We start from the raw sequence: 13,234 nt of genomic DNA on the forward strand, positions 1-13,234 counted from the left end.
ACGTCTACTACCTTGTGTTTAATTTCAAACTAACCTATGGTCAAACTTTTGTTGCTAAGCGCCTTCCGCGTCTGATGAAGGGGGAAAACTGAACTGAGCTCAGTTCAACTCATCGACGGGATAGTCGTCTGTCATCCAGACAGAAAAGGGGGTGATGTTCTGCAATACTTTTGTTCTGGTTGAACCTTCGATGTCAGCTGCATCAATATTGTTACAGTTCATTTTGCTTGCTCTATACAAATACAGGCATTTATACAGCAGTCAGAGCAGTGGGGGAGCATCCGCATCCGCATCAAAGCCCATCATCCCATCCGTCCATAGAGCCATTCGTGCACATCCGTGCAGGGCCTTTGGTGAGCCTGGGTTGTGATTGACTGTGGACCGACCGCTTGATTCAGTTTTAAATTCAAACTTCTTTATTTTGAGGGTAATTTGGAGTTGCGGCCCTAGGGAGCTGGAGTTAAGAGCGGAGAAGGAATTCGCGCATGAAGTTGAAGCCGTGTAAAAATCCGTTGCTCCCAGCGCAGTCATAAATAAATGAAATTCCACTTTAACAAAAATACCCGTGTGTACTCGTACGCACATGTTCTTGGCATATTTGTTCGCATTTACAGAACTTTCCAATGAATTACATGAGCCGTCTGTTGGCACTCGGGTGTCACGGTGTCATTAATTTATGAAGGTAATAGCCCTTGCGGGGTCCTTGCCGGGCTGCAAGATATTAACGATAGTGGTGCAGGGAGCTGACAATCATAAGCGTCGCATTCCAAAACTAATTGCAATGTACGCAGCATATCCCCCGTATGTCTCCGCACGCTGATCGGATATGTGTGTCACACACATTGGCAAATGGTATCAAGGATTTTAAAGAAGTTTTCTTTTCGTCCATTACCCGCCGCTGGGTAATGGTGGGCTGGCATTGCGGTTCAATGCACCGCTATGTCGTGATTAGAAGTTATTAAGCCACAATACTCGTTGGGTAGGCAACGGGGGGCTGAAAGTTTCATTGACGTTGCCAAGCGATGGGGTTCAGACAAGCAGACGCTTCACTTGCCACATCTACCAGAGCTGCCAGCCCGAAGTGAGTGCCAAGGAAAGTGCGACAGGAAATTCATCAATGTCTCCACCGTCTGTCGCATGCACTCAACCCCCCCTGGAAATGCCCGGTTGATAGTGGAAAAAACAGGACGAGAAAAACAGGGGGAGAGAGAGGGCTATTGAAAAACACAAGGATACGGAAAGAAGGTGAGGTTGGGGCTGGAATTCGATTGCCAATGGCGGCTGAGGTGGTGTGGGGCTTTCGCAGGAGGTTATTTACGGACGAAAGCAGGCAGAAAGCAAGCCACAGAAACGGATGCCGAATGACGGTTTTGTTTTTTGCGGCAGCCAAAAGGAAATTATGAATTTAGCAGCAGCTCGGCAGCTGTCTATTTAAGTTCTCTTCTTCTCAAGTCTGGTTTTGAAATTTAAATTGACACTCAAGCCCTCAGTTGAATGCACAAAATCCTCAGATCCACTGGCAATCCCAAGAATTATCCACGAAAGAAAAGACGACACCAATAACAATTACCAGTTACCAGCTACCATTACATATAGTATGTATTTAATTAATATATTTGATCTTTTTTCTGTTTTACTTTTGCCCCCCTCGTGCGATGATCCCTCCTGACACGTCTCCAGCGATTACTTTTATTGTATTCCGTCAAAATTAACTTAATGCAACGTGCAACGAGTGAGATGCGTAATCGTAATCGCACAGAGGACATCTTTTTCCGGTCCGGTCTTTGTGTATTCTTGGGGGCCACTGCTAGCAGCACGACATTTCGGAATGGAATGCAATGGAATGCGCCATCAGGCATGAATCACATTGTGTGTTTGTGTGTGTATCTGTGTGATCTACATATGCGTGTGTGTTTAGTTTGCATATCCTGTTTATAGATACATTTGTTGTTGCACTTATACATAGATACATATATTTGAATGAAATGCCATTTTGATTAGCCCACAAATGTAATCGAATTTCGGCTTGGATTCCCATTCTCCCCCACTGCAATATGTATGTGTGTTTGTGTATATGTGTGCGGGGATGTCCTGCCATTTGCTGTTCTTGTTGTTGTTGCTTGTAATTATTGTTCTGCATTCGGCGGCATTGCATATTTACACGCTTCAATTGCCGCCGTAGTCCTCGATGAATGTGTCGATGATGTAGCGCTTCACCTCGTTGATGGATGTCCGCTTGTTGCTGCACTGAAGCCGCTCCTGGTGCTCGGGCAGGACCAGCAGCTGCTGCAGCTCTCCCTGTGGAAAGCGGAAAGTGGAAAAGCGAAAGTCGTCAGAGCAAACAATACACAATTATCAGCGAATTATTATTTAATTCCCTTTCTGATTGTTGATCGGGGGCGTGGCGGGGGGTGCTGCATGTATACGGTTATTTATCGGATTAAATTGCTGGCCCCCATTTGTGGATGGCCCCGAGAATGCAGCTGCCTTTTTAAGAGGCGGCGGACAGGGTGGCACAGTGGCACAATCCGTGTGGGTGTGTGGGGAGGGTGGAGGCGGGGGGGCTTGATATACTCACATTAAAACCGCGTCCAATCTCCACGTCCGCATCTATTGGCAGGGTGTACAGTCGTTTCGAGACAACAAAACTATTTGTCCACGCGCAATCCACGTAGATCGATATAAAATCGCCATTTTGTATGCTGCAATGGGAAAATAACAGTAAAACAATACCAATAGTAACACGAGAGACCACATACAAATTATTTAAAGATATACCTACAATATCCTACAAATGTGTACCATACCACCCATATAATATGTACTGTACTGTATCTGTGTGGCGTATATACGTGTGTGTGTGTGTGGAGCAGTTAGTGTGCGAAATGTGCCGTCGGCCGATGACAAATGGCGCCCACTTGAACCAAGTGTCAATTTCGCTGTGTGTCGTCGCAAAACCAAAAACCAAAACGACAACAAAAATAGACCAAAAGGCGTTCGATATTCATGTGGGCGAATGGGCGGGGGGCTTGGGTGTGTGCGGGGGTGTGTACCCTTATTTGCATGTGTGTCAAGTGTTTGCCAGTGTGCGTTTCATGGCACAAACATTTATGCTAATAAATTGAAAATGCAAATAAAAAGGAAAGTGTCAACGACGATGGCCATTCCAGATCGAGTGCCACCCAGCACACACAGCACACATGTAGTCGTATACCATGTCGAACACAGACACAGTGATTGGCAATCAACAATACAACAAGCATAGCATCCATTGCAGCCATCCCAGTCACAGTACCAGTCCCAGTACCAGTCCCAGTGCCAGTCCCAGTACCTGTCCCACCCTGATGGCCACTCACCTGATGGCCACTTGATGCCAGCGATAATCATATAAATTGAATTTCACCGGCAACATTTCCGTTGTATTGTCGCGTTCCAGATACAGGCGCAGACCATCGCTGCACGCCTCCAGATACAGATTATGCGTGGCATTGCGTATGGAGAATATGGTGGCCGTACTCTTTGTGTCGTTCTGCAAGGAATACAGACATAGATTAGTCTCTGATAAGCCCCTGGGCCCCCCTTATTCACCTTTGCCCTGAGGGTGATCATCAGGGTAAAGTTCAGTCTGTTCCGCCAGCTTCGAATGTAGCCCATGTTATAGGGCGCCGAGGGTGTGGGCGACGATGCAGCGGTGGTGAGATCTTGCATCTGCATCTCAGGGAACGTCGAGGCCGAGACCGAGACCGAGCCCACTGCTGCTGCCGATTCGGAGGCTTGCGTGGGCAGCTCCTCCATGAGTGGCAGCTTCTTGTAGAACTTGAGCAGATCGCTAATGTCATCTGTGTGGGCAGAGGTTGGCTTTAAAGCCTTTAAGGGCCTTGTGGAAGTTAAGGACTGCACTTACCACTGCATTCGAAGCTATTGCAGTTGCGCTGCTCGATGTTGTAGCCCTCGCAGAGGAGGGTCGACAGAGCCACACTCTTGGCCGACTTGCGCTTCTTGTGCTGATTGCTGGCACGTGTCTTCCTGGTACCGACTGGGGCTCCGGCTCCGGCTCGGGCTTCCCCCTCATCCCGTGGCACAAATCGGACACTTTTGCCTACCGCTGCTGCCTCATTACTGCTGTTTGTTCCCACGATGGGGGCAGGTGCCTGGGGCTGGGCTGTTGCCATCTGTGCGAATTTGTGCAGCGGCTCATCGCTGGTCATCGCTTGTTGGAGGAGTAGGGACTTGCTTTCATCCTCTGCCTCGTCATCACCATTGTTGGACGTGTCTGCTTTCAGGCTGTCCAGAATGCCATCGTTATTCGCCTCCTTAGAACTGGCAATCTCATTTGCGGTGTCGTCCATCTGCTCTACCATTTCCATGTCCACATCATCGTCTTCCTCCTCGGCCTCCTCCTCCTCCTCCTCCTCTTCCTCCTCCTGGTTCATCTTCATATTCATGTCCACCATCGGGTTGTCCAGCAGGCAGCGGCGGAAACGCTGCTGAACCCCCTTTCCGCAGGTGACGCTGCATAGGGTGAAGTCGCTCCAATCATCCCATCCTGCAATTGGGAGAAAAAGTGACACTTTTAGCCCCAGAAAAACTAAAAAATTCCTCGCTGAGGGAGTATTTTCCTTAAATTAAAGGTCCCTCATCGGGTTGTCGCAATTCATTCGGGGGGCTCTCGGTGGGCGCCCAGCCGCTTGACACAAAAGTCAAGTGTTTCTTCCCTCGAGTGCTGCAGCCAGTTGAAAGCATCTCTCCTCCTGCCACCCCCCGACTATGCGCAGGGGCAGGGGCAGTGGCAAAGGCAGAGGCAAGCGACATCTGCTGCGTCATCGGAAAATCCCTTTTCTATTTTTATTTTTTTTATTTTATTTTATTTTTCTTTTCATGCAGAAGCGTCACCTCTGCCACCGACACAGCCTGACTGCCTGACGCCCTGACGACCAGTCGTGGTCGGTCGGTCGGGGTGTCGGGGGGTCGGTGGTTCGTATAGTTATCAATCTTCATAAAAGATTCATCTCTGAGGAGAGCACGTCGTCATAATAAACTGGCGACTGACTAGCAAAAGTTTTCCTTCCCAGTGGGTTTAAAAATACTGCATAATCGGCTTTAAGAAACCAAGTGCCGGGGCTTTCAAGTCTGAACCGATTCATTGGCAAACAGCAGCGTTGCTGTCTCCCAAAACCCTCATGTGCCAATTAATACTGATTGCCCGACCACTTGCTCTCTACTCTGCGACGACTATAGTTTGGAAATTCTATCCCTATCCGTTGCATGGCACTCGATGCTCGGCAAACATTCGAGCCAAGCGATTTGTTCAACAATGCAACTAACAAGCAAAATGCGATTAACTAACGGCAGCATCGGATGCCCTCGGGACTTGGGGCTTGCTAGAGGGGGATGGGGAGGGGGAGGGGAGGAGTGGCCAGTAAGTGGACACAGGATGTGGATGCCTTACCCAAATGCTTCCAGATATGATTCTCGAATTGCGGTGTCCAGCGATGCAGACCGTTGATGCTTATGTGCAGAACATCACTGGCCGGCGCTCGTGGCAGGAGCAGCTGTCTGCCGGAGTTGGGGCCTGCTGCTGCTGTGGCGGCAGGCAACAATTTGCCAAAGGCAATTAATTCCGCTGGCAGCATTTTCAGCATATTTGCGTCGAAGCAGCGCGCCGGCTGGAGTGTTGCATTCAGCTGTCTGCGGGAACAAAGAGTACAGAGTAGAGTGTACATTCTGAATGTCACCAAAAAGCAGTGTCCCTGCACCTACCCCTCGTACTGAAACGCTGACTCAGTGCCGCTCCAAGCATTTCCACTTCCACATCCACTTCCGGATCCATTGCCGCTGCCTCCGTTGCGATGGCCGCCGCCGCTGCTGGACATCCCTCCTCCGGCCCGAAGCGACAGTGTTGCCTCTCCGCCGTTGGCGCCATTGGCAATTTTCAGCAGAGAGGCTCCTTTGTATATCGTTTCCGGGGCTAATGTTATTAATATACCGGCGGACAGCGCAGTTTCGGTGTCAGACCCCTGGCCATCGTCAAGCTCTGCATCGGTGAAGACCCGGGCAGCGAGGGCCTTTACAATGACAGGACTCGTGCGAATCAGCTCCACTATGCCCTTGTGTGCACAGCGCTGGCTATCCGCTGGGGTACTGCGATACAATGGGCCTGCTGCTGGTGCTGCGGCAGGGGCTGGGGCTGGTGCTGCAGTGGCGCCCGTCGCCAGGAGCTGCAGGAACAGGACCAGCATCCGAGCGTGCGACTGGGAAAGGTGTCGCCTACTGTCATACCTGCTCATCGCTGGGGCTGGGGCTGGGACTGTTGCTGATGCACCCAAAGTGGGAGCCATGGGCAGCACGTAGCGCATGGATAGATCCTTTATCTCTTTGACTGCGCGAATCCTAGCGAATTTCGCTGCTTGGCATCGCAGCCTTTTATCGCTGCGGTGGCCGGTGGCTCAATTTACTTTCGGCAAAAGTCACGTTCCGGCTTTGGTTGGTTTCTTTTGGGCCTTCCCTTCCCCTTTCAGTGCAGAGACGACACCACTTAAATCGTGCTGACATTCATTGTGGTGCTGGAGAGATAAAAAAGAGAGCTCTGATTAAGGCGAGTTTCTAGAATTCCAAAGAGAATGCACTTGAAGTAAGTGTTTTGCACCAGTGGAGGGGAGTGGGGAGCTCGCATAGATCCAGTGGCACTTTTCATTCCACGAATGAAATGGAAGGAAGTTGAAGAGAAAATAAAAATCACGCGCTTGTGCAATAAATATCTTAAATGAAGTTCGTTCGCTCTAAAGCTCAAGCTCACGCTCAAGCTCTCAAGCTTTCGCTCTTCTTTCTGAGAGTGCAGCTTGCACTGCAGCAGAGGAAGAAGAAGAGAGAATAAGAATTAGCACAGCCAATGCAGATCTCTCAAATCACTTCCACAGTAGCGTGGCTCCGCGATATTTTTCTGTTTTGGTCGGTAAAAAGTGTCTTCGAAAATTCTGTGATATTGGAAAATCGCGAACAATTCCTTCGGTCGGTCTTGCGGTTTAATGTGTTTTTGTGTTGATCTTTGTATAAAGCTCTCTCTCAAAGGAGAAGAGCGGAGAACAGAAGGTGCAGCAGAGGAGGAAAAGCAACGTGGCAATGAATGACGTGAAACGACATGATTTTGTTAAAAGGTGAGTGATGAACCAATACACATACACATAACATACGCACACACATTCATGCATACATTTTTAATGAGCGAAAGCTGAAAGCTTCCTAGAAGGCTGCTGTAAAAGTCGATCAAATCTGTTTACATTAACCGGTTAAAATTACTCAAAGAAATTACTCAAAAGAACCTATCATACGTGCTGTTTCAGTGCAGAAACGTGTAATAAAACTGAAAATTTACACACATATGCAGTACTCTTAAGCCCTATAGATTGGCTTCCGCTGCAGCATGCTACTCTTGCCCCAGTTGCCACAGAAATGGCAACACAAAACATTCTGCCAGATAAATGTGGACTTCCCTTTGCAGTTGCAACTTTCAGCGGAACCCTAACAAAGTTGCGACTGCAACCCGAATCGTTCTGAATGTTCATATCCCCTGGTTGGGGCTTTTGGGCGCATCCTTTGGACACACTGAAGGCCGGGGAAAATGAACAACAAATGTGAAACAGCGATGAATGCAAATGCGGCCGGCCGCGCAAAATTGAGCCCTCAATTGTTTTATGGCCGGGCCCTGGCCCAGAAAAACCGGCCAAGTTGGCCGTGAAGCGACTGTGCAGCGGAGGAACCTGGGCTCCGGACGGACCTGTCCGATCCGCTATGCTCCATTATGAGAATTCTGTTCGTTTCCGTTTGGCCGACCGGCAGGTCGTCACTCCACTCACTCTCTCCAACATATTCCCCGGGGGCGGCAATCAGTGTAATTGTTATTGTTATGCTACCCCGTAAGAGCAGAGCAGAATGTTCGGGTATGTCTACTGTGCTCGTGAAACCGCAACAACAACAAAGGTGAAAAATTCGCAGATTTAATGTAGCAGAAACGTTAGTAGGAAGCTTTCCAGAGAGTGGAGTACTCTGCGTTTCGTTGAGAGGGCAACTCTATCTGCTAAATAGGCCCCGCAAAGAGAGCGCGTGGCGGGAGTGTAATTGAGTAAACGGTATCTTGTAGTCGTACCAATTCACTCGAATATGCTCTCTCACTTGTTTTTCTTCGTTTCTATTGCCGTTAATCCATTTGTTTTGGTGTTCTGCTGTGCTGTTCCGTTGAACTTTTGCAAATTGGCAAAGTTACTTCTTGCGATAATCTGTTAAAAGCTTTTGAATTCCAAATAAACTTCGGTTGGCATGCAATCTCGAAAGTACGTTAAAGGTGGGTAGGTAATCCCATGAACGAGTCACCGGGCCGTCGTAAATCAGGCGGAGAAACTCCAACATTCCCACGTATAAGGCTAAATGTATATTTTATGCACTTGCCAGCGGAACTAAGGAGCTCCGCTCCGCTCCTCTCTGGCTCTGACTGTGGCTGACCACTCCAGGGAATAAGTCCCAAAACACCAGACGAATCTTAGCATTGTTCTGAGAGCCATGTTCAGTTATTATTTCCCTTTCGACTGAGTTCATTTTGAAATTGAAAAAAAAGCCGATTCCACGCGTTGATTCCTGCTTCTCTTTCCCTCTTCCCGTCTTTTGGTGGTTCGTTACACTTGAAAGTACAAATCGGACCTTATTAAAAGGGGAATTGAAGGACAGTTGAATGTCATATTTAGCACATGTGTGTGTTGGGTCTGGTCTGCGGAAGGGATACCATTCCAGAGTGCGTTTCTAGAGGATGATTGAATATCAAAAGGCAGTTGGTGAACGCAAATCTCTGACATGTTTCAAGTTGTCCCTGCTCCAACCTCCCGTCTCTCCAGACTTGACCTGACAACAATGCGAGCGGCTCGGAAAGAAAGTTTAACAAGTGCTACCCTCAAAGGACTCGTAAAACTGATAGCTACAGCAATCCAGAGTCCCCAAACCCCACCCGATCCCGGGTCCTGTGGCAGTTTAAAAGCTCCAGCACGCCTGCCACAAGTGGTGGGCGGCGGGGCGGCTGGGCTCTTTATTTGGGTCTCAGATTGGCTAAACGACAAAGGGGGGGCTGGGCGTCTGGGGGCAAACATTCTGCACAAAGCAGCAAAAATATTTTGTGCCCAAATTATGCCTAAAATTCCAGGCAGGGGTCTCTTCTCTGGTCCTGGATCCCAAAAGAATCCAAGGCCCCCCCCCAGAGCGAAGTCCTTCCGTCCGTCCGTTCCACACGCATTCGCAATTATCCTCAGGGACAACTGTCGCCTTTCCTTTTATCTGTGCGAATGATTAAGCCCAGAGTGTCTTAAAATTAATTTTATAGAGACGGCAGAGCCAGAGCGGGTAATCATGGCTACCATTGGATGGATCACGCAGATTGTATTTGTATTGCGGCTTAAATAGTTTTATCTGCCTCACACTTGAGCGCCACGCGGGGGGAACGACTTCTACCACGAGTTATCGTGGAGTGTGCAACGAACTGCGAGTATCTGGAAGATACTTGAGTGAATGCCACCCCAACAGACAGACAGACATCCCGGCATGTAAATCATTTGGCCAAGAGGACAATTGTGGGGAAAACGTTGCTTGCTCTCTTGCTCTCTTGCCGGCTGAAACTTTCTCAATGAACAATGAAATTCTTGCATAAAAACTTTCTTCAATTTCTTCCGTCTGCCGCCTCTTTTGCTGAGGCACGCGCTGTGGCTGTGGCTATATTAAATTCCTATTTTATTGATTCGCATCCCGGCAATCTGTCGATGCGTCTGCTGCTGCATGGCAATGATCCCACATATGTGGCACCATTGTGTGGCAGCATAGGTATGCCTCCGTTCGAGTCACGATGATTGAGAGGGACTTGTCGTCCATCATTCCAGCACCCAATCATTGGCTCAATGCCGCTTCCCACGGCCCACGAATCGAATGCTTAAATCATACAAAATTGAAGTAAATCCACTTACGGCTAAACAAATACTTTCCAGTCCAAAAAGAGAAGGATAAATGGGGGCGAAGATGTTTCAATTTGCTTTCTTTGAATTATGCAAACTCATTTGCGACGAGAGTGAATTTATTGCCCTTCCCCCCCCGGCCCCGACGATGGGGCCCTAAACAAAAACAAAAGCCAAAAGGTTGCCCCAGCACCGGCATCGGCATCGGCATCGCCTCTTACTCCATTAAGGAAGGATGTGGTGCCCCATCTCCTGCTCGCCGGGAAATTTATACGCACAATTAATTCTAAAATCCGAATCTTGGTAAACATTCATCGCATAAAAACAAGATAAAATACTGCGATTAGGATTGCGAGTGTACCTGCTGCAGCAGTCGATTATCGGCATAAGGAGGGGGCTATGGGCGGGGCAGGCAATTAATTAAAATCTGAGCGGATTATTTGCCAAGCGGATGAGTATTTGCTAATTGGCTCTGCAGTGGCAACGGCTTAGCCTCTGCTCCTCCCCGATTAGACGAAGGGACCAAGTCCTAGCTGCTGTCCTGGCATCGCCCAACGTTGAATGCTGTTAAACTCTGTCCCTGACTTAAGTGGCGCCTCCCCTCCCCTCCCCTTATAGGCGGTGTCGGGTTAAGGGTCGCTGGGGTCGCGGGGGTCCCGGGGGTGCCTGCTCCTTTGTGCAAATTGTAATTATAATGCCACTTAATGTCATAAGAGCGTATCTGTTGTGCCTGTTTGCTGTCATTGTTTCTGGGGGGGAGGAGGCCTCGATGGGGATGTAAACTAAAACGTTTGACCAATCAAAAGATCGAATGGCAATGGCCTGGGAGGCAAAAATCATTCGGTCAGCGATTGGAGGTCTCTCCCAACATCTCCTCCCATCCACCGGTGGGGTTCATTATGCAAAGCACACTTAACTGGAAAATTAGCATAGATCTAGCACATGCTGGGGCATGCACCCACCCACACACACACACACACGTACACAGGAAGATACTCGTAAGCACAGATACTGTGCAAAGGGCTGCCGCTGCCCGCCCCAACCCCCTTATCTATTATCTATACGCTGGGATTATTTTTATTATATCCTGGAAGCATCCTGGCATTCCGCTGGCATAGAGATAGTATTTTACGCTGAGGCAGCAACAAAAAAAAGTTGCCCCATTATAAAAGGACGATTGCACATTAACCAATGGGTATGTAAATGGGAGCCTGCAGACCCCACTTCCTGCTCCTCTGTCTGGGGGACCCACATTGGAGCCATTTGGCCATTTGGCAAGGAAGGGAGCACACAGATACAATCGGCAGAAGGCACAGTAGCATGGGGCAGGGGACAAGCGACAGTCGACAGTCGAGAGAGAGAGGGCTGCCAACGGCCATTAACAATGCAATTTTGTAACAATATGAAATTGTGGCTATACTCTGGTACTCCTCCCGTACTCGTAGAATGCCTGAAAACATAGTTTCGGCAGAAGGATGCTGTGCTCTGTAATTATTCAGAATGCCACATACCACACACCACCACGCATGTGTGCCCCACCACTAAAGTACAGGAGAACATAAATCAATCCACAAAGAAAGCCACATTACAGCCAACAACAAATGATTATCATTTGGACTTGAGGTTTTCCTACTGCAGATAGTCGCCTCATAACCGATGCCAGAGGGGGTGCTATGCCATGCCATAGAAGGGCAAAGACCAGCAAGAAGTGTAGAGTGGAGCCTGACTCTAGGGCTCGTGCCCTGTATCCATGTATGTAGTTGTGTGAATCATGCACAAGCCATGTAGTTGGTTTTTGGTAATTTTGCGTCCTGGAAGGGTCTCGCGAGTCTCGAAGGGAATCATAGAACATAGGAGAGCTTATTGGTCCCGGCATTGTCTTTGGTGGTGTGGCTTACCTTAGTTAACAGGATTCTATGAGGCTCTTCCGTTCATTGCGAGTCCATATTCACCCTTTGAATGTGGCCCAGGGACAGTATTATCTCCACAAATATTCCTCAATGGGAGATGGCCAGAAAAGCTTCTGCCACTCGTGCCACTTGTGCCAGTTGTGCGTGTAATCTGATTTGAATGCCAATTAAATTGCCATCTAAATCGGATTAGTGTCTGCGGTTTGTAATGGCATTTAATTTGATTTGATTTGATTCGAAAATTGTAATTCCATAAAGTTCTGAAGCTCTGAAGGGTCTGTTGTCTGTTGGCTGTTGTCTGATGTGTTTCCTGTGTCACTTTATTTATATTTATATTTTTCACATTTTCCACTTTTCCAGTGCGCTTCCTAATTTAATTTCGCAAATCCACAAGCGAGCACTAATTACTATACGGCTTTTATTATTGCTTCAAAACCACAGCACAGCATCCACGGCCGCGTCAGCATCAGCATGTGGCATGTGGCATGTGGCATGCCACGCAACAGAGTTCAGAGTTCGAAGCGCACACACAAACAACACACGAGCCGCTTCACTTCTTCTGCTGCACTTTTGGATCCTTTGAGATTTTCGGGGAAGAGTAGCCCGAAGGAGCGCCGCGAACCAACTGCCTGGCAGTGGCCCCGAAACGGGGGCTTTTATAGCATCCGCCAACCGATCCGACGGCAGCAAGGCAGCCCGGCAGCCCGGCAGGCGCCTGCGCGGATAAATTCTCTCCAAAGAGAGAGCTCTCCATGCGGAAGGAAAGCCGGCTACGACCGGCTGCTCATTTGGCAGGTCCTTGCTGCCTGGCTGCTGCTGCCCCATTCAATGGGGTTTGTTTACATGGAGGGACAGCTGCCGAGAATGTGTGTGGGGACAGCACAAAGTTTGAAGCCAGCCAAGGCGCACATGCCACTTGCCACATGCCAGTTGCCACTTGCCATCTCGGGGCTAAGAAGCGTCTGTTTGTGCGTGTGTCTGTGTGCCTTCTGTCTGTGTGCCTGTGTGGGTGCACACTGGCATTACATTGAAGTTTTAATTGAATTGCGGTTGCTGCAAGTTTTGTAACTGCATTTTGCTCTCGCAGATCCCTCCTCTCTCTCTCTCTCTCTCTCTGCCGCACCGCAGAAGGTGCGAGAAAAACAAGTTCTGCCACAAACTTTGTAGCTTGAAACTTTTTCACTTTTCATTTCTTGTGTGTGTGTGTGCGTGTGTGTGTGTGTTTGTTTCAGCTTAGCCTCATGTTTAAATGCAGCCAACAAATGCAGTTAACAGAGAGCGAGAGAGAGGGAGAGAGGGAGAGGGAGAGAGGGGCCCGTCATTCCGGCGAAAAAGTAGGCA

The 13,234-nt window shown here is 48.8% G+C and overlaps 1 protein-coding gene across 4 annotated transcripts; it reads right to left on the bottom strand.

The window, feature by feature from the left end:
• Positions 1-1,581: 1,581 nt before the first annotated feature.
• LOC4802842 (uncharacterized) lies at positions 1,582-12,521 on the bottom strand. Of its 4 annotated transcripts, none has more exons than XM_033385888.1 (8): positions 11,882-12,521; positions 5,761-6,563; positions 5,450-5,688; positions 3,905-4,546; positions 3,589-3,839; positions 3,357-3,529; positions 2,579-2,702; positions 1,582-2,298 (listed from the first exon to the last, which is right to left on the bottom strand). In XM_033385888.1, the coding sequence occupies exons 2-8, from the start codon at positions 6,354-6,356 to the stop codon at positions 2,167-2,169; spliced, it is 2,157 nt and encodes a 718-aa protein (XP_033241779.1). In that variant the 5' UTR covers positions 6,357-6,563; positions 11,882-12,521; the 3' UTR covers positions 1,582-2,166. The 4 variants fall into 4 exon arrangements, with proteins under 4 accessions (XP_033241779.1, XP_033241780.1, XP_033241778.1 ...); XM_033385889.1 differs by lacking the exon at positions 11,882-12,521 and adding an exon at positions 6,999-7,141; XM_033385887.1 differs by lacking the exon at positions 11,882-12,521 and adding an exon at positions 6,647-7,141.
• Between the last annotated feature and the right edge of the window lie 713 nt (positions 12,522-13,234).

This window comes from Drosophila pseudoobscura, chromosome 2 (assembly GCF_009870125.1).
Source record: "Drosophila pseudoobscura strain MV-25-SWS-2005 chromosome 2, UCI_Dpse_MV25, whole genome shotgun sequence".
Taxonomy (NCBI): domain Eukaryota; kingdom Metazoa; phylum Arthropoda; class Insecta; order Diptera; family Drosophilidae; genus Drosophila; species Drosophila pseudoobscura.